The 26,421-nt window shown below is 43.3% G+C and overlaps 2 protein-coding genes across 3 annotated transcripts in view; one reads left to right on the forward strand and one right to left on the reverse strand.

The window, feature by feature from the left end:
* The window catches only part of LOC114656961 (endophilin-B2-like), an 82,206-nt gene extending 71,784 nt beyond the window's left edge, over window positions 1–10,422 (forward strand). For both annotated transcript variants that reach the window (XM_051932178.1, XM_028808626.2), the window contains 2 exons: window positions 4,795–5,035; window positions 6,688–10,422. In XM_051932178.1, the coding sequence (XP_051788138.1) occupies window positions 4,795–5,035; window positions 6,688–6,795 (349 nt within the window). In that variant the 3' untranslated portion in view covers window positions 6,796–10,422. The remainder of the gene's footprint in view (window positions 1–4,794; window positions 5,036–6,687) is intronic.
* A 4,560-nt stretch (window positions 10,423–14,982) lies between these two features.
* Window positions 14,983–25,583, reverse strand: LOC114656962 (proline rich transmembrane protein 1B). Its single transcript, XM_028808627.2, has 4 exons — window positions 25,411–25,583; window positions 21,745–22,237; window positions 19,273–19,401; window positions 14,983–15,196 (listed from the first exon to the last, which is right to left on the reverse strand). Exons 2-4 carry the CDS (start codon window positions 22,144–22,146, stop codon window positions 15,047–15,049), a joined length of 681 nt encoding a protein of 226 aa, XP_028664460.2. The 5' UTR covers window positions 22,147–22,237; window positions 25,411–25,583; the 3' UTR covers window positions 14,983–15,046.
* Window positions 25,584–26,421: the final 838 nt, after the last annotated feature.

The raw sequence follows: 26,421 nt of genomic DNA on the forward strand, positions 1-26,421 counted from the left end.
TTTCATTTTTCTGAGGTGTTTATAAGTAATCAAGTGAATAACCTCCCAGAGGTAACAGGGACTACTAAGGAGGTCTGAGCGATTTTGAAATTGTAGAGGGAGAAGTGCTGCTCAGATTAAATAAGCTGAAATCAAACAAATCACCAGGACCAGATAATATTTACCCTCGAGTTCTTAAGGAGGCTAGCAAGTACATATATAAACCCATGACACTTATTTTTAGGAAGTCGCTGCGCACTGGAGAAATTCCAAAGGACTGGAAAATGGCAAATATTATCCCATTATATAAAAAGGGTGACAGGGCAGATCCAAGCAACTATAGGCCAGTAAGCTTTAACATGCATCACAGGAAAATTAATGGAAGGAATTATTAAGGATAAGATTGAGCAACACCTGGCAAGGACAGGAGTTATTAGGAACAGTCAGCATGGGTTAAGAAGAGGGAGGTCATGTTTTACTAACATGCTGGAATTCTATGAGGAGACAACAAAAGGGTACGATCAAAGTGGAACATGTGATATTATTTATCTGGACATTCAGAAAGCATTTGATAAGGTGCCACATGACAGGTTGGGCATCAAATTAAAAGAAGTGGGAGTTCAGGGTGATTGTTTTTAGATGGGTGCAGAATTGGCTCAGACACAGGAAGCAGAGGGTGATGGTGCGAGGAACCTCATCAGAACTGACCGATGTTAAGAGTGGTGTTCCACAGGGGTCAGTGCTAGGGCCGCTGCTATTTTAATATATATAAATGATTTAGATGGGAATATAAGTAATAAGCTGGTTAAGTTTGCAGATGATACCAAGATAGGTGGATTAGCAGATAATTTGGAATCTGTTATATCATTACAGAAGGACTTGGATAGCAGACAGGCTTGGGCAGATTTGTGGCAGATGAAATTTAATGTCAGTAAATGTAAAGAATTACACATAGGAAAAATGTTAAGTTTGAATACACAACGGGCAGTCGGAAAATCGAGAGTACATCTTAGGAGAAGGATTTAGGAGTCATAGTGGACTCTAAGCTATCGACTTCCTGACAGTGTTCAGAAGCCATTAACAGAATGTCAGGTTACATGTGTGGAGTACAAGTTCAAGGAGGTTCTGCTCAACCTTTATAATGCACTGGTGAGGCCTCATCTGGAGTCCTGTATGCATTTTCTGTCTCCAGGCTACAAAAAGGACATAGCAGCACTAGAAAAGGTCCAGAGAAGAGTTACTAGGCTGATTCCAAGGCTACAGGGGTTGAATTATGAGGAATGATTAAAAGAGCTGAGCCTATACAGTTTAAGAAAAAGAAGATTAAGAGGTGACATGATTGAAGTGTTTAAAATTATGAAGGGAATTAGTACAGTGGATCGAGACTATTTTAAAATGAGTTCATCAAGAACACGGGGACACAGTTGGAAACTTGTTAAGGGTAAATTTCGCACAAACATTAGGAAGTTTTTCTTTACACAAAGAACGATAGACACTTGGAATAAGCTACCAAGTAGTGTGGTAGACAGTAAGACGTTGGGGACTTTCAAAACTCGACTTGATGTTTTTTTGGAAGCAATAAATGGATGGGACTGGCAAGCTTTGTTGGGCTGAATGGCCTGTTCTTGTCTAGTGTGTTCTAATGTTCTAGAAAGGTTGTAGCAGAAGTTTGAAGGTGGAAAGTGTCTTAGCTGCAGTTCAAAAGTCCCAATGTTGAGCAGGTCAGCAGCTGTGGTGCCCACATGTGTATGGGGTCCAGTGTTGGCGGGGGTCTCATGTACCATTGTGTTGTAACACATTTTGAAACTTTAAGAAACTAGTTTCAATTGAGTAAATCAATCTAATGAGGGGACCGCCAATGTCACAAAACCGTTCACAGGTTAGATCTTGCCCTGGAAACATTTTGGACAATTTCAAGCGAGATAGATCTGCTCAATATTTAATTTTGAGTTGAATAATTGTATTCTTTGCGCATATGGAGCTCAAATGAATTCTCTTCATTGCTCCCTTCCACTCCTTTTCTGATATGTTGAGTGAGAGATCCTTTTCCCATTGTCCTCTTGGATCTTTGAAATGGAGGGGCTGTATAATATTTTTATATATTGCAGAAATGCTGTCTGAGTCCTCAAGATTGAGCAATATTTTTTCCAGCATAAAGGAAGGTGAGAGATGGTTGAAAATCTGGCAGGTTCTGTTTGACAAAGTTTCTAATTTGAAGATAGTGAAAGGAAATGTGTTGCTGGAAAATTAAATTTAGAATATAATTGTTCATAGGATGCAAAGATGTTGTCTATATAAAGATCTCTAAGCAATTTAATCCCAAATGTTTTCCAGATATTAAAAATTGCATATGTTTGCGAGGGTTGAAAAAGGTGGTTCTTATGCAGAGGTGCCACAGATAAAAGATTCTCCATCTTAAAATGCTTCCTACATTGGTTCCATATTATGAATGAGTGAAGCACAATTGGGTTATTAGTTGTATATTGGTGATAACTTATATTTATTGGGGCACATAGCAGGGAATATAGAGAAGTACTGCAGGATTTTATTTCTTACGCGGACCAAGCCTGTGTATATTCATCTATTTGTGTCCAGGTTTTTATAGCTTGTATGTTTGCTGCCCAATAATAAAACTGAAAATTAGGTAGAGCCATGCCACCTTCTGTCTTAGCTCTTTGTAGGGTCGCTCTTCCGATACATGGATGTTTTAGGTTCCAAATAAATGAAGTTACGGTTGAATCTAATTGCTTAAAGAATGATTTATTGATGTATATTGGAATGTTTTGAAATAAAAAGAGAAGCTTAGGAAGGATATTCATCTTAACAACATTAATAGTTCCAGCTTCCAGCTAGAGTGAGATGGAGGGTTGACCATCAATGCAAGTCTTGCTTACTTTTTTCCATATAGATGGCGAAATTTTGTTGATAAAGAGCTTTATGTTTACTTGTGATATTTACCCCTAGGTATTTAAACTGATCTGCAGTAATAAAAGGGAAGGTGTCCAATCTAATATTGAATGCTTGAGAATTCACTGGATTCTGCACACTTTTATTCAAATTAATTCTGAGACCAGAGATCATTTGAAATTCTGTAAGTGCTGTTAAGACTGCAGGCACAGTATTTTGTGGGTCTGATATATAAAAACCATATCATCTACATATAGAGAAATTTTCTGTTCCAGTCCTTCTGTTATTTTTTATTTTTTTTATTTTTCATACAGATCATTGACACCAGGAACACTTGCACAATATTTTCCAATGCCGTGCCAGATTTTTGGCTTAATACCATTGTCATGTAATTGATTGCACCTTGCTTGTCTAACGTTTGGCAGAAGTATGTTTTTCTTTGACCGTTTTAATGATATAATGACTAAAGTAGACTCTGAAATACTATAGATATGATTTGTTAGTTTTTCAAGTTCTGGTTCCCTCTTTTTTTCTTTCAAATATGCAGTAATTGTAAATTATTTTTAATTTTCTTTCCTCTTATGCCATCAGTGCCAATGGAGAAATGTGAGTACATTAAGACGTTTATGTCCTATTACCATATAATATAGTACAGCATTTCCCCCCTTTGAGCCATGGTGGCATTGTATGTGGGCAGCAGCTGTCCACAGAATAAATCCTGTCCCCATATCCATCCGGTCATGCTTGATTCACCCAAGAGGAAATTGACGATCACACTTGATTCGTCCCCCACAGTGGATCGTGCCAAATTCTATTAGGGGGAATGGTAGGTCGTGCTAATTTCACAGGGGAGAATCAAAATCCTCTTCCCCCGGTGGGTTGCAAACGCACTGGTATGTCGAAAACTGAGTTGTGACACCACAAAGCTTGGGAAACACCGAAGGTACATACAACTCTGCATAGTTTATGCTTACATTATTCAGATATAATCATAACCCCCTCACAATAGCAAACATTAACTTAAAAAAAAAAAAAAAAAAGTTTTAAAAAGGTTTGGCGTCCCAGGTTGAAAACTATATTTAATTTTATCGGTGTACACTCCTGCCATTGCCAAAGGCACTATATAAGACCTGTAAACAAGTTCAGCTCCAGGGGTCAGTTAGTTGGGCTAAATACCCCCACTCACACTGTCGGGGGGTATACTGTTAACTTGTTGGATTTGGGGATTTTGTAATATGACCCACCTAGTATTTCAGACGCCCATCTTCCTGTTTATGTCTGGAGCCGGCGCTGCTTGGAAGGCTTTACTCTGTGTCCTTAGATAGATAAGTCTGTGGAGCTGGTAGATTGCTTTTAATAGAGAATGACTTGGTAGAGGGCAAAAAGAAATTTCGAGTCACCCAGGGGGTCACAGATCTTCTGACTCAGTGACTTCAGAACTATTCGATACATGAATTCCCCTAGCTTTTTCACCATGTCCTTTACACATGATTCTTGCCTACTGATAACCTGCAGTTTCATCATACAAATCCACTATACTAAACACTAATTACAAATATATTATGTATTATGTAGTATGATGTTAGTTACCATAGCTGGTAGTCATAAATTCCTATCTTGAAAGCACCAAGGTTTGCAATGCATATGTATATGTATGGTATCATCCAGGAAACAATGTGTTTGTACTTTCTATTTAGTACAATTTTGCTGATGAGTGCTAGAGAGTGGCAAAGGGCTGTACAGTATGTCAGTTGGACATGCAAGAATTTCACTGCACACGTGACAATGCTACTCTACTTGTATTATTATTACTACTATTAAGAAGTTTCTGTTTTATATTTTAGCTTTAAACTAAAACCCAGGATTTGTTTTTTTTACTTGTATATGGGTCTTTGTCTTTTTTCCTAGCTTTCCCAATACTTTTCCACCTAATACCAACTCTTCCACTCCATTGGCTTCTGCCTCTTCATCTGGTGCAGCCACAATTCCAGTTGTCTCTACAGTGGTGGGAGCTTCATCTAGTTCACTGGAGGCTGGAGCACTTGGTATTGAGAGTGTCCCAGCACCTGCCACAGGTACAAGGAAGGCTAAAGTGTTATATGACTATGAAGCAGCAGATACTAGTGAGCTTTCTCTGCTGGCTGATGAGGTAAGTTGTTCAGATAAAAGATTCTATTTTATAGTCATTGGTTTTGGTTAGAAATTTGTTGCAGTTACCACCACTGCCTCTCATCTCCACAGATCTGGGTTACATTTCCGCATTTACATGACTTGTTCAGTTTTTTATTTAAGTTTCTCACTAATTTAATTCAAGACTGTAAATTTGCTTGTTTTATTCTCATCTAGAGTGGTTAATTGACCTCACAGCCTGGAATAGACTAAGCAGGTTCAGATAAGTTGATGGTTTACCTCGGCTCTATTCCTTCCTCTGTGTGATTTGGTTGTGTGGCCCTTGTGAAGTGAAGTACAACTAGCATTTTTGAATAAGAAAGGCCTGAAGGTATTTCAAATGTAAACTCACTTCACAAATCTGTAAGATATAATGCAGAAATGTCAAACCTCCAGTTAAAAATGTTTTTTCTGAATGTTTCATCTATTCCTTATTAAAATATTTTGTTAGATGATGCCATCTTTTGGACACTATTGAGACTTGTAGGAAATTATTAATTTCAATCCTTCTATTGCATTGAATGTGGGGGCTAATGTAATGTGCAGTATTTCTAAAGCTGTACATAGCATACTCAATTCAGGAACAGATTTTCTTCTATTTTTATACTATTAATAATTTTCGATAACTAAACTCTTTAATCATGGCATTGGAGAGTGAAAATTGTCACTTAACACACATGCAAGTAAGAATTTTACTGTACTCTGACAACAAAGACCAAATAAGCCTATAAACCTTGTAACCTTGTTAGACATCAGCAATGGAGGATGATGTTCTGTAGAGCTGCACACTTTCAAATAAAGTAGGAAGGTTGTGGTAGGGTCTCTTGGCCTCGTCACTGTAATTGTGGAGTCTGCACACCCTCCCCATGTCTGCATAGGCTTTATCAGGGTATTCGAGTTACCTGTTATGTTCAGCTTCACATGTGTTCTAGGTTAATTTCCATGTTAATTGGTTGGTATAATGGGTGTGTGTGTGTGTGTGTGTGTGTGTGCACGCATCATTTTGCTCTTCAGTGGTGTGGCATAGAATCTGGTTCTTCATAGGCATGTAATGGAAAAACAGGTTCAGAAAATGGAAGGGAATAGTAGTAGATAATAATAATAATAATCCATCCAGCCATCCAGTTTCCAACCCGCTGAAACAGAACAAAGGGTCACGGGGGTCTGCTGGAGCCAATCACAGCCAACACAGGGTGCATGGCAGGAACCAATCCCGGGCAGGGCGCCAACTCACCGCAGGACACACACACACACACACACACACACACCAAGCACACACTAGGGACAATTTAGAATCGCCAATCCACCTAACCTGCATGTCTTTGGACTGTGGGAGGAAGATAATAATAATACTAGTAGTTAATGAAACTTTGTTTTTTTTTTCAGCTATGTTCAGTGTAATGAAGTGGTCTTTTCTCAGTAGTACTGATTTTATTTTTTTTTATTTGAATTGCTAATAGTAACGTAATATTTTTATCAGGTTGTTACTTTATAAGTATTTTTGGCTTCTTTGTTCTGGATTTGTATAATTAGTGACATTCCTTTCTATCTCTCCCAAGTTGTATTCTTGAAGAGAGGAATGAATGTTTAAAATGACTGTTGTTGATGGATATTTCCTGATTTGTATCCTAGCTAATCACAGTGTATACTGTACCTGGCATGGATCCTGACTGGCTGATTGGGGAGAGAGGAAACCAGAAAGGAAAAGTCCCCGTCACCTATCTGGAGCTGCTCAGCTAAAGGAAAAGAAGAATTGAAGAAGCCAACACTTTTGGACCAATACAATTAAGAATGGTCATGAAATGTAGGGTAAAAATAGCTTTTCAGTTCTAAAATCCATTCCAACACTATATGGGCATGGACCTCCTCAAACCAGCAGCTTCACTCTTGCACTCCTCTCTCTGTCTTTTCATTTTTTTTGTTTTTAACATGAATGCAAATAGTAATAGATGGGCCTTTTCACAGATCTGTGTATTAGAGAATCAGCAAGGGTCTGTACCCACACACTTTTGCATTATATAAAATTTAAAATTCTGTAAGTTACATTTGAAGTGTCTGGCTGGAATTTGAGAGGCAAGGGGCAAAAATCTACATTTGTCTGTCCTAATGACTGTAATCTGCAATTCCCTAGGAAGCTTGGTGGCTTTTCCCAGCACCATTTTTAAGGCATGAAGTGGAAACATTGAATATGTATCACCTCGTTTTAGAATATTTTAGGAAAACAATCTTAAACCGATGAATGCTTACTTAATGTTCTGAGAGTTGGCAGTTTAAAAAAGAAATACGTGATTTTGATAATCACCTTTTTGGGAAGTTAAGTAGACCTAAAAAAGAAGAAAGGTGTAAAAACATTTATACTCCGTTATTCCAAAATTTGAAGTGTAATGTGAGACTTTGGGCCTTTTATGGTTTATTTAAGTATTTTTTTTTTGTTTTGTTTTTCCTCACCTGACATTGACATCCCACTTTCGTTACAAAATACTCCGAATTATAATGGTATGTGGGGGAAAAAAAAAGCTGGTCAGGTGTGAGCCATTGTGTAATAAGATGTTCCTGAAGGATAGAAATGACTCTTGTGTATTACATATAGATTTTTCAAAAAGAGGATTTTCTAAAATTAGTTTATTGCAGTGATCCAGTTTACCCTGATAAAGATGCTGTGAATAATAATAATTTGGTCAGTATTTGTTTATACCAGTGTCTGGTAATTTTAATTTTTAATTTTACATGTTTCTACTTTCAAACCAACACCCTTTTATAGTATTTTGAAATGTTCTTCTGTTCTTGTTTTTGCATTGCTTGCAGCTGACTATATTCTAAATTATTTCAATGATTCAGTTTATTTCAATTTAAATATTTACTGCTTTCCAAAACTTTTTACACATTTGTGATGAACATATTGTTCAATCTGTCATTTATTGCAAAATTCAAACTTTCTTCTCAGTTCTCTATATTGCACAATTTGTAATGGGTTTATTTTTGACTTAAAGACTGCAATGGAAAGGAACCTGGCATGGGAAATTGTGTACACTGAGTCCATTGCAAATAACGGTGAACAAGAAAAACAAAACTTGTGGTTTAAATAAGGGACAAGCATTTGTTTATGTACTACCGTTCTTTGTCCAAAATGTAATACATTAATACGTTTTTAAGGTTAAATTTTTGGTTTAATTGAATTGTTATGATGTGAATCTGGTTGATGCTGACATTTTTGTCCCTTGTACATTTATTGTTGTTATTAATTTGATTTAGGTTTCTGTTTCATGCCAAGATAGTTTGTGGGTTCTTCCACCATGGTGTCTAAGGGACTTTGATTGCGCGTACAAATTTAATACAATTTAGAAAATATAAATGTATGAGATGAAACATTTTACCAGCTGCGCCCAGTTAATGAGTATTAGGAGCAAAACATCAAAAAGGTCCAGCAAAATCATTGCTGTTTTGTCTGCCAATATTAAAGATTAACAACCATCATTGGTACACGGATCCGATGTTTAAATACCACCGTTTTCACAAATCAGCCTGTTGACTTCCCACTACAGAGATTTTTGTAGATGTTGTGTAATGCGTTTGGATTTCTAGTAACTGCAGTACTGCCTCACCCACCGTTCAAAATAACATGAAAAAGTATTGTAAATACACAGCTGCCACCACATTCTTTTTACATGTTAAATAACGTAGACCTCTAAATTGTGACTCTTTGGGAAAAACACTTTGTCTGAGTATGGCTTGAGTGGCTGCCACCCACTTCTTAGAGTCTACAGTTGGCACCAAGTTAGAGGCCCAATTGTTTTGAGATTAAATGCCAGAGAACAAAGAGGACTCTTAAAAGATGCTGACAAGAACAAAGGATAGTGATGAAAGATTGCAATATTTTTGAAGAATCTAATTTTTACTTTATTTTCCTTCAAAACACTGTGATGTGTGCTTTTCAGACATGAATAGGCTAAATGTGTGCCAGTCTTTACCAATAGCTAATAGACATTATGGTGTGGAAGGCTTTTATCGAACTCGTTTTGTACAAAGCAAAACCCACACTTTGCGGAGTGCACTAAAATGAAGTACATCACTCCAGAGAATTACTACTAGACGTATATGTTAACTGAACAAAAGGGCACAAATGTAGTAAGAAACTGAGGGGCATCAACAGGCACACTTTGCAAAAATGAGATTTATTTAACATATTCAGATTAAAATATTTTTGGTTATACGATATAAAATAATGATGTTATGCATGTTGATTCCATCTGTTTTCAGGGTTCATTTTTTCCATGTCAGGTTTTTAGAGATCAAGAGCCTGCCCAGCAGCTTTAAACGCAAGGCAGCCACCAGTCCACCATAAGACACCCAACACTTAACTCACAAAAAGGTGATAAGAAGCCAGCAGTTAACCTGAACACACACAGAACATGTTTAGGGAACCTTCGCTAAGCTGTGTCCCTGAATCGCACTGTTGTGGTCTTAGACACACTCTTATCTTCATGTACGCAACAGTTTAGCACGTCAGGGTTTGCATACATAACACAAATTTATTTCTCTATAAGAAAAGATTGTTTAAAAACTTGAAGAAGGATCTGCCAAGCCTTTGAGTGGCAACTGTATGGAGTTGTAATTGAGACTGATGTGCGTATGGGAGTGCTGTGAGTTTTGAAAGGAAATATTTAGAAGTTTTAAAGGCCTGGATTTCAAATAAAGCCATATATGTCTGATGAATCGCACAGGATCGTCCCTCTCCGCACTGTACACTTTTGTTCAGCTTTTTATGTGTTCTTTAAGATGTCCTATTACATTTAAAACTAGAACATTAGAAGTCACAAATTTCTTTTATGAAATATACTGTGTCGTAAGTGTGTTTGATATAAAGCAGTGTTTTACTACAGAGTGAGTGGCAATACAGAAAAGGTGGCATCAAGTTATAAAAATATCTTCATGAAAACTAGCATGCTTGTCATTAAAATCTATTTAGCGAGTTTCCTGAAAGTGTGACCTGTTTCTTTGACATCGAGTCCAACCCCAGATATTTAGCTATTTCATATTGGCATCTATTTGAAGAAAAACCACAAAGGTCAGTTTTGTTGAGAAAAGGAGACGCTGTGCTATGGGGCCTGTTGTTAGAACCCAACTATTTTCATGTTTCTCTTAAATACACATAACATTTGAAACTTGAAGGATGCATTAAGGAAAACGATTCTTTTACACTTGCGTTACAATGACTGCTTCTGTGTGCATTTTGTTTTCTCCGTTTTTCGTTGGTTTTCTTTGATTCACTGAGCTCTTTCATGTTAAGAGTGTATTTATTGCCTGTACCTGCATATTGACTGCATAGCAAATGGATAATTATCAATAAAGATCAAAGATAACCTTTAATGGAATTTTTTGTGCAGTTTTTGTTATATGCAGGTTTGATTAAATTTGTTTGTACATTGTGCTATTCACAAGTGGTCAGTTCAAACAAACATTCACTTTCTGGTCCCGTCTCTTCTTTTACCGCCCATTATGGTAGCACTGGAAAAAAAAAACAAAGTCTCCGTGCGCTTTCTGCCAAAACAATCGAATCAAATCCTTCTCAACTGGAGTGTTTGGTTGTCTATATTGCTTATACGGTGCCTTGAAGTGTATTAGATAAGACGTTTGATCAATTCTGTGACATTACTGCATAACAAATCCTAGGCTGGTTGGTTGTTTCCTGCGATTATTTTAATATCAAAGCATTGAAGTTCAATTTGTATTGTTATTGTGACTTTGTTCTGTGGGGGGAATACAAAAATTATGTCAAAAGTGTCTTGTTTCCTTTTTATCTTCCAACTCTGAAACCAGAAAAAATGTTAAGATAAAGAGGAAATACAATTTCTGTGTAAGTATTGCATCTCCACACATTGGTAGGGCCAGAAATACGACGCCACAGATCCTCAGTATGATTGCTTTGGGCTGTTGTAGGATATTCGGCTTTTATCCGTGAGCCGCTTCAGGGTTCCTTTAGCTTTGTGTTTTACTTAAGACTCGCTTTTGAAGCAGACTCCAAACGGGTTCTTTTGCAGTATTTGATTCTATTTTCCCTTCTGTTTATCCAAACACCCATTTCATGCTGTGGGGCTGAGAGTCATCAGCATATGGCTGCCCCCAGCAGTATTTCACTGTAGAGATGGTGGTTTTTTTGTTTTTTTTTTGTTACGTTTTGTTTTAGATCATGTGGATGGTGACGTGTGTATGTTGTTCACCTGGACGGGAGATGGCTGCAGATGCACTATGGGAAGATAGTGACCCAATGAAGACAGTGCAGTGCTCTGGGCAAAGTTCTTCTGGGAAACTATGGGTCCTTGGCATTCATGAAGAGGTTATTTTAACATGTAGCATCTACCTAAAGACTGTTGCAGACCATATATACACCCCTTCATGCCAATAGTGTTCCCTGATGGCAGTGGTCTCTTGCAGCAGCATAATGCACTCTGCCCCACTGCAATAATTGCAGAAATGGTTTGAGGAACATCACAAAAAGTTCACAGTTTTGACTTGGCCTCCAAATTTCTCAGGTCTTAATCCAATCAAGCATCTGTGGTAGTACTGAAAAAACAAGTTGCATCCATGGATGCCACACCTTGCAAATTATGGGACTTACAGGATCTGCTGCTGCCATCATGGTTCCAGATACCACAGGACACCTTCAGAGATTTTGTGGAGTCCTTGCCTCCGTGTGTCAGAGCTGTTGAGGTGGCACAAGAAGGACCTCCACAATGTTAGACAGGAGGTTTTAGTGTGTGTGGATATAACTTACAGATGTGTTTACTTGACTGTGCTGAAGCTCTGACAGAGAGAGGACAGGGCAGTGTCCCCGCACAGTTCTGAGGTACGACACTTGGTTAGAATGAATGAAGGAAGTACAAGGAAATATAAATCTGACCTGACCTACTTTGAAGCAGCCTTGAGTCTGAAGTTGTCTACAACAGAACACGCTGCTGCCCGATGATTAGCTAGTGACTTTGCCACAACCCAGGCATTGAGCCCACTGGTGCATGTGGTGTAGCGGGTCCACAGCTCATGTCAAGAAGGCCACTCTTTCAATAAATAATCGCAGCCTTCTCAGCTTAGGATGGGGGTGTGGTAGTGTGGCAGATCGGTTCTCAGGGAATTTGTGATGCGGGCGATCCTCAAGTGCACAGGTGAGGAGTCGTCCGCATCCGTAATTGTTCCCTGGAGCTGCTAATTGCCACATGTGATCCACGTCCCCATAATAAAAAGAAGCATGAGGCGGCTAGCTGGGGAAAGAGAGAAGAAAAGAAAGAAATGGAGGTTGCAGGAGAAGAAGGCGGCAGCAATCAGAAAGCCGGTGCAAGAGTGAGTGAACGAGCGAGCAGTGAGTCTGGGTGTTTGGCCAGCACCCGAGGAGCAGTCGATTGTGGTCGCTCCCGCTGAGCATTTTGAGGAGCGGGGTTGACCGGAAGGAGAAGGAGGATGGCTCGCCGCATTAGGCCAGCGAAGGCAGCGGGAGTTGGGACTTGGGCTTCCCCAACGACCAGGGCGCTCACGCCTTGGTTCATTTCCCATGTCAAGGTCTGGTGAAGCCCACCGGAGCCAGGGATCGGTGAGGCGAACGGACCAGCAGGAGAAGGCAGAGAGGAGGTCAGCTGCAGGTAGGGTGGCTCCCCTGGGCGGGAGAAGCAGGGGAGTCACCAGTAGAAAGGCACTGGGCTGATTTTAAAAGACGGCTTCCAGCCATTGTTTTCTGTTGGATTTTAACCTCCACGAACTCTCATCGTCACAGCGCACCTGTCGAGTGTTTGCCCCCCCACCGTCTCCACTTGCTGAAGCTGCAAATGAACTGATTTCTAAACGATAAAAGGGCGAGCGGCCATTCGCATGGACACTAGTGTCTTTTCTGTGATCATTACTTCTGAACAGTAGGAATAAAGACATAACCAGACAAGAGAGATTGAACAACATTTATTTTGAAAGCAAACGAGAGAAACCTTCTAATGAAAAACTATTTTTTTTATTACTGTATTTCTAGGGCAAGTAAAAAAAATTGCATCTTTATTAGTGTGAACAAAATAGAAAAACTGAAATCACAACTCTGTCTTTTCTTTTCAAAACATTTGGTTCCCCATCACACAATGGTGTGCCTGAAAATAATTAACTGTCACCTGGGGGCACAAGCCTGCGTCATTAGGGTCATGCTGGCTGTCCTGCAGATGCACTGGCCCTCTACTCTCGGTAAAGACCCTCTGTAGCCACAGACACTCGTCTTCTAAACCAGGGGTTCTTGAGTCGGTCTTGGGGGGCCCACTGTGACCAAATAACTGATAACAGTGATCTCGTTTAATTAGCTGCTATTTTTCCTCTTATTCTGCATTCAGAAAAGCAGAGCAGAGTTTTACATTTATAAAACATTTAGAAATACTTCTGTTTTTGCTCTTGATTGAAACGCTGAACTCTCTCTTGTTAATTTCATTCTATTTAGTCGTTCATTTATGCAGTTTGCTACCTTCGTTGTATCGTAATAATGATAATTAAAAACGAGCAGAGCAGACAGCCAGGCAAACAACACTGAATCATGAAAGACTGCAACTACCTTATCGTCAGACCCACTAATTAATAAATAAAGGATTAATTAAACAATTAGAACACCTGGAAAAGTAGAATGAAAATCAAGATGAAAATATTTTTAAAAAGAAAATTGGCTGGAACAAAAACCTGCAGCCACAGTGGGTCCCCAGGACTGAGTTTGGCGAATGTCTGCAGCAGGAGTTCTCAGACACCATAAGCGACCACAGCAGGGCCGATCTGATGACCTCACTGAACCATCCAATCGGTAGTCGTGAAGGGCGGGGTGTACAAAGGGCAGGGTCTTCATCAGTGCCAGCTTACTGGGAATTCCTTGTTTATGGGGAACCTTTGCAAGCCCTGGTCCTGGTCAAATTGGGTTCAATGTCTTATCCACGCCTCTCGGGGTCAGGGAGACGCACATCAAACCATTTAGTGTAGCAGGCCTGCAGCCCTGGACATCACAGGCCCATTACTGGTCAATCGGGTGTTGCTCATGTCTGACAGGCCTATCGGAAGATGGCTAAGAACACAACCCCCTGATGTCCATCGCCACCCCGCAGCAAAGTGAGTTACACTTTTACAATAATGCAGATAGCAAGGACTTATTGTAGTTGACACAGTAGCCGGAACATAGAATTCTTCATAACAATCTGAAAATTCACTTTGTCAAACTGAGGGGTGTTTTTTTTTTGTGTCATCCGGGGGGGTTGCCTGACTTAGCCATCACTCCCACCCACCTATGTGGACTCCCCAATAAACTTACTCATGCAAGTGTGCAATATGTGGATTTGAGAGTAAAACCCACCCAGACACAGAGATTGTGGCAGTGCCACCCACCAGGAGGCACAGTCCATCAGTATTGGGCTTGAATCTGTAACTGTGTGTCTCTGCCACCAGGTGGCAGCATTGCCATTCTTGTTTCCTTTCCTGCTGGCCGGAGTCGGCACACTGACTCACTGATACTCCTGCAGTTGTTGTTGTTTGTGGGCATCCTGGCCGTAGGTCATTTGTAACCGTTAAAACGGGCCTGAAGTGTCCCCCTACTGCACCAACGATCACTTGTGTGTCTTGTAGTCAGACCTTCTTGGGTTTGTTACTTGCACTCTTTGCTGCTGGTAGACCCTCAATGGCCAATAGCTAAAATCTTTTTCCATTTTCACTCGTATTTTGGAGAACCAAATGTGAATGCGATTTTTAGACACTTGTAACAAATCACTGAGCACTAATTGTAATAGAACAGTGACACACGATAAAGTGACAAAAAAGTGAATGTCCCGACAGTCCTGACAAGTCAAATGTCTCAGGGGGCAAAATCATTTTCTGAAGGTTTGCCTTCTGCCGCCCCTCTCTAGTGCTGCTGATGCCTTCCATTCCTGATGTCTTTTTTTTTTTTTTTGGCTTACTGGCACCAGAAAGAACCCCAGCGATGCCACAGTCCACGCCAGCCCCTCTACAGAGCATAGAGTGCAATTAGCACGTATACAATCCAGCCAGCTGAGACGAAGACCCCAAAGAGAAGACTGAATACCACGAGAGAGCGGGCCTTTAAAGATGCCTGTTCTGCTTGCACCAGGTCCCCTCTGTTGATGGCTGTCCGAGTCTGCAAATAAAAACAAAATAAAAATCCGTCCATCCATGCATTGTCAAACATACTTAATGTAGCGGAGGATCACAGGGGGCCTTAGCCAACCCAAGCAGTTCTAAGTGCAAGGAGGAAAGCAAACTGTGGATGGGGCGGCAGTCGGCCATAATGGGCCAGTCAATGATGAAGCAAACTTGCAAAGCTGTGGGACGCGGGAGGAGAACCTGTGAAAAAGCCGGGCAGGCGTACCTTAACATCATGAGCCCACCAGACCTGCTTAATCCAGTTCAGTGTCACAGGGGCTTTAGCCTATGATGGCAACATCAGGTGCAGGACAGGACACCAGCCCACCACAGGGCTCACTCATACATGGGCACCAGTTTGGATTTGCCAATCAGCCTAAAAATTCTGCCTACTATAGGATGTGGACACTGAAATCAATCTGAGGACACTGGATACGTGAAACAGTATGGGACGTTACATCTTTAAAGAACAGTAATATAAAAAAGATCATGAGGACAATCTGGACGAGAAGAGGCCACTCAGCCCAACAAAACTCGCCAGTCCTGCTCACTTCGTTCCTCCAAAATTAACATCAAGTTGAGTTCTGAAGGTCCCTAAAGTCCTCCTGTCCACCACTCTACTTGGTCACTTAGTCCATGTGTCAGTGGTTCTGTGTGTGAATTCTATATAAACAAAATGTGACATGTTTATGGGGTCCTTAACGTCACATGTGTAAAGGCCGGTGACTTTCATACTTCCATGTGCTAATCAACACGCAACATGGCGCCACTCGCCAGCCCCCTTAGTGAGTGTAACCAGCGTCCCTCAAAACACCCATCTGAACGTTCTCAGGACGTTTTTGTCACGTTAGTGTGCGCTTATAAAATGGCCAGACGCTCACAATTTGTTCTTCTGTCAGCAGCACATGCAGGTGTGGTCGCACATATTTCACTTCTGCGATTTCTCGGAACGAAGCTGGACCTGACAGAAGTTTCCAAGATTCGTGATGTCACATTTAACAGAACCGAACTCTCTGCTGGTCAGTTACAACTAAACATATTATTTTAAACTAAAAACGTGGACCTCTGGTCCTCCCAAGATTAAGGTTCCAGCTCCAGTAGTACCAGCAGGTGGCCGTGCCGCATGTGCTTGACGCTTAGCAGGTGATGGAACTGACCTCCTCCTCCTTCTTCTTTTTCTTCTTCCTTTCAGCTAAAGTGTGACTCCCCTGCCTGAGGACTTAGGTGGAACTTAAGAGGAAGAACATTTAGGACTGAAGCTGAGACGCACTTTACGCAGAGAGCTGTGGGACCCTGGAACAAACTACAGAGACATGGAGTTGAAGAAGAAACTTTGAGAATCTTTAAGAAGGATCTGGGTAAACTGAGCTAGCATCTAAACAAACGGGCTTGATGGACTGAATGGTCTACCCGAGATCCTTATGTTCCTATTACATAATTGGCTTCTGTAATTTGCTTCATGCTCAGCAGATGGTGCTGCTCTGTTTTTTTTCTGCCATGTCATCTTCTCGCTCTGTTTCTGAAGAAGAGATATGAATCCTGATAGGTTTGCACAGGTGGCCAGTAGTCACCTTTTTTTGCTCCAACAGTATGTATCAACTCATCAGCTTCCAAGACCAAAGTTCTAGCCCATGTTTCACAAGTAATCATGTGACAGATGGACACAACGCTTGACATTTTTTTTTAATATTGGATAAAAATCTTGATGCTCTTAACGTAACATGTGGTACCTCAGCCTTTGGAGACACCAAGCAGTTGCTTTCAGTGACAGTTCTCCACTCCTCGACTGCTCGTTTGATTTGCTCTTCTTCAGTTCTCTCAGGTTTGATGGCCGCCTTCTCTCCCAATGCCAACTTCCAGCTCCTCCCAGAGATGTTCATTCAGGTCAGGGCTTGTACCCGGACACTTCCGAAGGACCCAATGTTTTCTTCTCCACTGTTCTTTCAGTTTGTTATCCAACTGGAGGACCCATGACCTGCGACTGGGACAAGGCTTTGTGTCACGTCCCATGAGACGAGACTTTGTGCCAAGAGACTGAACCAGGCCTGGGGCCGGAAATAAAAGACAAAGAGTAGACGACAAAGTAGAACATTGTAAAGAATTCAAAAACGTTGGCGTGGTACACATGCAGAGCAGGTTAGAGATAATGGAAGTACTAAAATATGAAAGTCTTAAAAAACCGAGAGTGAAGATCACACTAGTGCAAACAAACGGAAATTATTACTCGGTGAAATAACGGAAAAGCGAAAAGAGATCGAATATATTGTTTGGATTTAAACTTTAAGTCGGAGACTTGTAGATCGTCTAATTCGTGTTGCCATCAGGGAAAAGTAGTGAATGAGGAGGCGTATCCACGAGAATTACAAGATTTGTTGTTTGGTGAAAGAGAAATCCACATACGCGAGTGGCAGAGACGCAAAGTGGTTGGCATGTAGCACAGGCCGGGGGGGTAACAAGCAAAGCCCCCTACTTTAAAATAAAATAAAAAATGTAACAAAATCAATGTTTAAAACTCAAAGTTGTATGCAGTGCCTCTAAGGTAAACTGTATAATATTAGACAGTGCGGCGCATATATTGATATTGCACTGTCTGTGACGTGCTGCTTGTTCTTCTGCACCGCCGATAGTCAGGCGACGAGAACAGCTAACGCGCGCTGCGTAACGACCGTAGTGCGAGTAATGGTGCTGACGATAAAAACACATGAAATCCAGTAACTCCAGTTCTGTGGAACGCTGCTTTGATATTTCTAAATATATAAAATCCAACGTCTGTCTGTCCGCTTTTCACGAGAGAACGACTTCACGGATTTAGATTGGGGTTTTTTTTTTCTATTATTTTCTTGAACATTCCAGTTAATTTTGCGACTTCTCTCATCACGCTAAGTATCAGAGTTCACTTGCAGGAGAGATTTATTTGTGCGAATCCGAGAGACACGCAGCGGGCCGAGGGGAGGGGGGGTGAGGTCTCGGGGTGTGTCCCATAATTTTAAGTGGCTGTCCAGAGCTATCGACTACGACCTAAGGGTTCACTTTCAGCACACAGGACAACAGCAGATGACACCATGTGGTCTTTTTGAGGACAACCTGCATGCAGGCCTCCTTCCATTTGTTACTGAGACTCCATGCATTAAAGGACGCTGCAGAATCTAAACTAGAAGTGCAGGGTGCTATTTGGGGACTTGCCCTGAAGGAGACACTGTAGACTACTTTTCACATTGACCCCTCTTCAGTCATCTGGTGGCCAAGCAGTTGAACTTACATGTTGAGAACACCAAACTACAGACTGGAGGCAACCTGAGCCTGGGATCAAATGAGGCTCTAGGAGCAACAAGATGGTGACACCAGCCATGTGTCGAGAAACAAGATGGTGACACCAGCTGCTTGTCCAACAACAAGATGGTGACACTAGCCAAATGTTGAGAAACAAGATGGTGACACCAGCCATGTGTCGAGAAACAAGATGGTGACACCAGCCGCTTGTCCAACAACAAGATGGTGACACTAGCCAAATGTTGAGAAACAAGATGGTGAGACTAGCCACTTGTCCAACAACAAGATGGTGACACTAGCCGCTTGTCCAACAACAAGATGGTGACACTAGCCAAATGTTGAGAAACAAGATGGTGAGACTAGCCACTTGTCCAGCAACAAGATGCTGACACTAGCAATGTGCCCAGCAATAAGATGCTGACACTAGCCATTTGTCCAGCCAGCTGGTCACCTCTGATGGAACCCTTTAGGTCCAAACAGAGCAGCCCTTTCAGAAAAAAGGAAACCAGCGAATTTAGGGGGCCATAACCAAATAATTGTAGGCTCACGGTGCAGTGGGGTCTACCCCAGCAACATCAGGTGTAAGGTTGGAACAAATGTAGTGGGGGATGCCTGAGGGCCCACCCTGCCACAACTAGCCAACCTGAAGCCCCCAATCAGTCACAGATGAGATGTGGATGAGAGTAAGTGCAGAAGACCCAAAGTGGACTACAGAGACAGTGGGCCGGCCAGCTGGAGTTCACAGCTAGTCTGGTCACGTCTTCAGGTGGCCCCACTAACAAGAGTCCCAGAATGTCTTACTTCATGGGCGTAGACGACAGCAACGGCGCCGGTCATCATGCAGCAGAAGATCATGACCAAGACGGACTCCACCATGTAGTCTTTGGGTATTCGTCTTTCTTCAGACCGGACTGGGAAGTTGTTCATGTACTGAAACACACAAAAGAAAAAAAAAAAACAGCAGTGAGCAACCAGACGGCTGGCCATCTATCTGACTGGTGACATCGGGGACAACTAGCAGCCATGTTGGATTGGTCATCACCAATCTAAGAAGAGCTATTGTTGGTGACCACCAGGTGTAATTGAGCACAGGCCATTCTTAGTGGTCCAGGACCAGCACTGAAGACACCTTGTGGGGCTGGAGAAGCAGAACCAGAGGGCCTGAAGTGGGACAGGTGCCTGAATGTCCTCGAGTGGCCCAGAGAAAGCCCAGATACAAAACCCACAGAACATGTGAGGAGGGACCATGAAGATGGCCGTCACAGACACTTCCTGTCCAGTCTAACGGAGCTTGAGAAGAACTGCCAGGAAGAATGGGATGAACTGCCCAAATCCAGGAGTGCCAGGTTTGTGGAGACTTAACAAGAAGGGGCTTCTGGAAAGAACTGAATTTAGGGTCGGACTATTCTAGAAACGAGAGATTTCTGTTTTGAATCCTTGATAAACTTACTAACCTTCTTTGTCATTACGGGTTATTGAGTGTAGACTGGTGGACAAAAATGATAAACATATGAAATGTACAACACAGTAAAGTGTGCAGATAGCGAGGGGGTCTCAATACTTTAAGAATCCGCTGTTAGCTCACCCAGCAGTAGTTCTGGCTGCCCGGGTGTTTCTGTGCCAACATTTACTCAAGGTGCCATTTTGGATGATGCTAACCAAGGCGAGGTCAGTCTTAATTGGGCAACACTGATCTAAGATTATCTCCAATAGGCAGGTCTGGCACTGCCAACTGGCATTCCACTACACTGGGCTAGGCAAGCTGATCCTAAGCTCAATTCTTTAATGGCATTCAGCCCTGGCAGAAGTGACATGAGACCGAAAAAGGCAAAGTCAGGTGCCTTCTAATGAGCCACGTGTAGCAGTGATGACTGGCACCTGCCATATTCATGTAAATAAATTGGCCTTCATGTCACCCTGACTGGCCTGGTACCTTAGGGTCAGTACTGGGCACCATTAATAGCCATCTAATAGAATATCAGTCTAGATGAGCAGACACTGGGCAAAGGTTACTGCCAATGGGCAAGTGCAGCACTGAAGATTGGCATCATGCCACACCAGACTGGACAAGCTGATCCAAGGCTATCACTAGCTGATCACATACAGTATTTCTTTGTCAGTGTTAAGCACCACCATTTAAAGGAGTGCCAAACTGACTCCTGCTGGGCCAGGTCTGGCACTGAGGACTGGCATCTACCAGGCTAAATCAAACAAGCTAACCCAATGGCAAACCTGAGCAGCTCGGCAGTACTGGGCACCAACAGCAGCCATGTTGGATGGTGTTGTGCGGCATTGGTCAAAGGCTACACCCAATGGTCAAGTCTATCACTGAGGACTGGCACCTGAGCACACTGGACTGGACCTGTTGATCCATAACTAGTTCTAGTTGGCCATACATATCTTTGTTGGCATTAAGTGCCACCAACAGTCTCATTGGACTGAAATAGCTGAACTAAATGGCAGCTGGTGGGCCAGCTCTGGAAGTGAATACTGGCATCTAGCAGAATGGGTCAAACAAGCTGACTATGGCATTTCAGTGTTGGCACCTTCCCCTGCCACCATGTCAAGTCTAGTGCTGGTGACTTAAGCCTTACTCTCGAAAACTGGGTGAGATGAGCTTTTCCAAAAAGAGCCTGGCACTTTTTACATCGCAAACTCCAGTGAGCCAATGCTGACTTCCAACCAGCTTCAATGGAGGGCAAGTTAATGCAAGAGCGGTTCTGCCAGCCAGTCCTAACTTTGAGGTCCTGTCTTTAATGGGCCTCCAAATGCAATGCCACAGCTGGTGGGTTAGATGTTTATTGTTGGCAGCAGACGCCACCAGCCACTGCACTGTGGGACCAGTGCCAGTGTTAGAGGGCACGTTCTGGCTCTGACTACTGGTAGCTGCCACATTGGATTAAACATGCCAAGCCTGAACTCATCCTAATAGACTACATATTTTGGTGCCAATACTGACTTCCATGCCCAGATAGCAAGAGCTGGCAGACAAGTGCTGAGGACCAACAGCTGACTGCCATCACCCAAAATGGGGGTCAAACTAACACAAGACTCATCCCGGGGGGGCTGGAATTATTATTGCCAACTAATTGGCTTGCCAGTCTAACCCACACTGGGTGCCAGTGGCACAATGCCAGTATGCGCTCAAGATGGAGGCTCATGCTAAATTCTTTAAGGCTTTCAGTTTTACTGCATGCAGAGCAGATTTCCTACTTTTTGGTGAAAATAAAACAAACAAAAGAACAAAAGGTTTGAACGGCGGTGGGCTCTTACGATTGTGTAGGGGTAGACCGCCGACGGTGACAGCTGCTGCTGATAAAACAGCTGGTCTGTGGGCCCTGGCTGGCATACAAGAGGGACGTGGTCAGGGTAAGGCGGTGGAAATGGTGGGTACAGCAGACTGCACATCTTTGGGTCCGGTGGCGAGTAAGGAGGGGGCTCTGCAGTGAACCCTGGGTTGGTGACACCACAGTTGTCCGGGGGGATGTCCTGGTGGTACTCCACACCGGTCTGTTGTGCTGGACCAGGAACCAAAACAGAAGGCAGACTGATCTCTTCTGCAAATGCCAGCTGAATGCGCCGTCTGTTGCTCTCCGGCCTGCCCTCTACTCTCATGGCTCGCCCACTGTGGCTGGCATCTCCTACGGTACAGTTGCTGTTGCTCACTCCAGCCATCCTTCACAAACTGATGGGTAGTTGGCGACACGTGTGACATCAATCAAGGGTGGCCTCTGTCACTTTACGAGGAGCTGGCTGAAGGGGAGACCTGCAATGAGACAACATCACAAGTGAGCAAAGAGAAGACGCAGGGCAGGAGAAGGACGAGAGCTCCAGTGCCCACCCCAGGATGAGCTTAGGGGGCTGAGGGAGCTTTTAGCTTGATGGAGGACAGCCTGGCAACAGACCAGGTGACAGGACCCCCACTTTGAAACACTGAAACCCCTCAAGTGTGATGCAGAGGGCGAAGCTAAATGTTAATAAAATGGCACCAACGCTTTGGCAATGCGCTTGAGTCATAGCAAGAGACGGCCAGGCCTGGCAGACAGCTAACCGGACTGCTGTGCCCCTCTCAAAAGTGACAGCTGACAAGAGAATCCCAGCGGTCAACGGGACTACTAAGGAGCTACTGAGGGATTTGGAAATTGTAGAAGAGAGAGAAGAGCTGCCGAGATTAAATAAGATGAAATCAAACAAATCACCAGGACTTGATCATAGTCACCCTCGGGTTCTTAAGGAGGCCAGCGAGTTCAGATAGAAACCCTTGACTCACATTTATAGGAAGTCACTGCACACTGGAGAGGTTCAGAAGGACTGGAAAATGACAAATATGATCCAGTTATATAAAAAGGGTGACATGGCAGATCTAAGCAACTAGAGGACAGTAAACTTAACGGGCATCACAGGAAAATTAATAGAAAGAATTATTAAGGAGAAGATTGAGCAACACCTGGCAAGGACCGGACAGTCAGCATGGGGTCAGAAGAGGGAGGTCGTGTTTTACTAACAGCCTGGAATTCAATGAGGAGGCAACAAAAGGATCTGATCAGAGTGGAGCAGATGAGGTTATTGATCTTGACGTTCAGAAAGCATATTGATAAGGTGCCACCTGAGAGGATGGGCATCAAATTAAAAGAAGTGGCAGTTCAGGGTGATGTTTTTAGATGGGTGCAGAATTGGCTCAGACACAGGAAGCAGAGGGTGATGGTGTGAGGAATCTCATAAGAACTGGGTGACGTTGAGTGGTGACCAGCAGGGGGCAATGTGGGGGCCATTGCTATTTTTAATATATAGAAATGATTTTGAGAGGAATATAAAGAACAAGCTGGTTAAGTTTGCAGATGATACCAAGTGAGGTGGATTAGCAGATAATTTGGAATCCGTTATATCATCACAGAAGGACTTGGACAGCAGACAGGCTTAGGCAGACTTGTGGACGATGAAATTTAATGTCAGTAAATGTAAAGAATTACACATAGGAAGTGAAAATGTGAGGTGTGAATACACAATGGGCGGTCAGAAAATCGAGAGTCCACCTTATGAGAAGGATTTAGGAGTCGTAGTGGACTCTAAGCTATCGACTTCCAGACAGTGTTCAGAAGCCATTAAGAAGGCTAACAGACTGTCAGGTTATATAGCGCCTTGATGTGTGGAGTACAAGTCACAGGAGGTTCTGCTCAGATTTATAACACACTGGTGAGGCCTCATCTGGAGTCCTGTGTGCAGTTTGGGTCTCCAGGCTACAAAAAGGACATAGCAGCACTAGAGGGGGTCCAGAGAAGAGCGACAAGGCTGATTTAGGGGCTACAGGGGATGAGTTATGAGGAAAGATTAAAAGAGCCTGCAGTGGGTTGGCACCCTGCCCAGGATTGGTTCCTGCCTTGTGCCCTGTGTTGACTGGGATTGGCTCCAGTAGACCCCCGTGACCCTGTGTTCAGGTTCAGTGGGTTGGAAAATGGATGGATGGATGGATTAAAAGAGCTGAGCCATTACAGGAGATGAAGAGGAGACCTGACTGGAGTGTTTAAAGTGATGAAGGGAGTTAGTCCAGTGGATCGAGACGGTGACTTTAAAATGAGTTCATCACAAACACAGGGACACAGCTGGGAAATTTCGCACAAACATTAGAAAGTTTTTCTTTACGCAGAGAACGATAGACACTTGGAATAAACGACCAAGGAGTGTGGTGGGCAGTAAGACTTTAGGGACTTTGAAAACTCGACTTGATGTTTTTGCTTGGAAGAATCTGTACATTCAGGTGCCACTCAGTAGGCGGTCATTTCTTACATAACCTCCATGGATGGGAAAAACAAGAAAAAGGAATCCTAAAAACTGCCAGGTGCAGGACAAGCTCTTGGCGGACCACCGGGGGCTCAAATTAACACAAGTCATTTGGTGTGCCAGTCTAACAAAGACTGGGTGCCAGTGTCACAGTGCCACTAAGTGGTCATGATGGCGGCTCATGCAAAATTCTTGCAAATGTAAGATTTTCTGACGGAGTGAGTGAGCAAATGAGTGTGCCCTGTGGTAGACTGATGCCACCTCACAGCCAGCGCTGCCAGAGCATTCAACGGACCTCCAGCACCCTGAACTGTATAAACTGGCTAGAAAATGGAGGGATGGATGAAATAAACATAACTGTGCTGCACATAAGTGTTACAAGATGCCACTGCCTGGCACCTCAGAAGCATTAGACAATGCCCTGTGGCATCATCTAACACACCGACAACTCAGCCCTGGAGTCGTATTTCACTGCATCACTTTACACCATTATGTGGCAGGTGGGCACTTCAATGGGCTGGTGTCCAGTCTGTGACTCTTTCATGCCGTGTGCCCACTGCTGCCAGGACAGGCCACTGACCCTGTTACCCTGAATTTGATTTTGTTGTGTGTTTATGAGTGGACCGCCGCCGTGGTCGAGGTTGGCTTCAGCCCTGTGCAACTACACACTGCGCACAAGAAGGAGGGCATTCTGCCAGGTTGTGGCGACGGCTCATCACAACCAGCATGGCCCGTTTTTATTATATAGTGCCTTTCCTGCATCAAAACGTGCTTCACTAAACAAGCTTATACTTAACTTTAGAGGTGACATTAAACACCAGAAGTGATGCCCATTTTTGTGCCCCAAATCCATCCAAGTTTCAAGACATCGGAGTTCTGTTTTAGCAAATACGCGCTACAGCTGGAGCTCAATAGCTGTCCCTGACCTTAGACATCAAATATATAGCGCCTTTTCACATTCCGACCACCTCGAGGTGCCTTAGAGCTGGAGCAGAGCCAGTTTAGGCGACTCGCTGAGGGTCACCCTGGGCATGGGTGCTGTGCCCTGGGACACCAGCCTTGGGGTTTAAATTCCCTGTGCATTAGCCACTAGGCCAGAATGCCTACTGGGACGGGGTGGGCACCACGGGTCAGACAGGGTAAAAGAAAATTTTTGATTACCTGCAGGAGATGAAGACACCAGGTGCTGACATCCCAGGTGCTGCGCTGCCCGTCCAAACTGCCGCCTTCAGGAAGACTCGCTCTAGAAAAACAGAAAAAGGCCTGCGCTGGTAAAAGCCGGCTGGTGCTGCGACTCCTGCGGGTGCCTCCCTCAGACTGGCCGAGCCGTCGCCCACATTACTGGATTTCACTTCAGTGTGTTTGATTAATAATTGACAAGGCCTCTCTGTCTCTGTGTGTGTGTGTGTGTGTGTGTAAATAAAGACAGGATGCCACCAGGAATCCAGGCTTCAGCTGGTGGTGCCAGGTTGGGCTGGCAGCTGCAGTAGTAGAGGCTGAATTCAAAGCAAACACAGAGCAGACGTCAAGGGCACAGCGGAGACGAACTGCGACAGCCGGGTGTGCTAAAGCAGGACTCTGGGGTCTCCCCCTGAGTAACCCGACAGCCTCAGCTGAATGCAAACCACAGTCTTCTCCTGGGACCCCTCAAAAAGAAACTTCAGCCCAGGAGTACACATGAAGGGTTAATCAGCCATGAGGATGGTGAGGCTAATCTGCCAGTCTAGTTCAGGGTGGAGGGCCCCCTGGTGGCTAAGGGGTTGGGTTGCATTGCTGGAGTCGCTTCATTGGCGCTGGACAACTTCTAGAAATCTGAAAATCCTTCATCGGAGTCGCTTTATGACTGGACATGACGTGTCGCCGCCTGGTGGTTAACGACGTGAATCACAACTTTGTCCCAATGGGACTCTGAGCGAGTCATTTCTTCTGCCGCCAGTCAAACAGGGAAACGTCAGTTAGAAAGTGCTGTCATTAATAAGGAAAGGCACTATAAAAGCACCAAGGAGCTCTAAATGACAAAGGTCTCGCTATGTGGCCCTCACGGATGTAAGAAACTGCTGGTAAGAGTTACAAACGGAGCACTTCCTGGTAACACCCCCTGAGCCCACTCTCTCTCTCACTCTTACTGAGGTCATCCTGTGCAGCATCGCTACGCCACTCCACACACTCACA

Source organism: Erpetoichthys calabaricus, chromosome 9 (assembly GCF_900747795.2).
Source record: "Erpetoichthys calabaricus chromosome 9, fErpCal1.3, whole genome shotgun sequence".
In the NCBI taxonomy this organism is placed as follows: domain Eukaryota; kingdom Metazoa; phylum Chordata; class Cladistia; order Polypteriformes; family Polypteridae; genus Erpetoichthys; species Erpetoichthys calabaricus.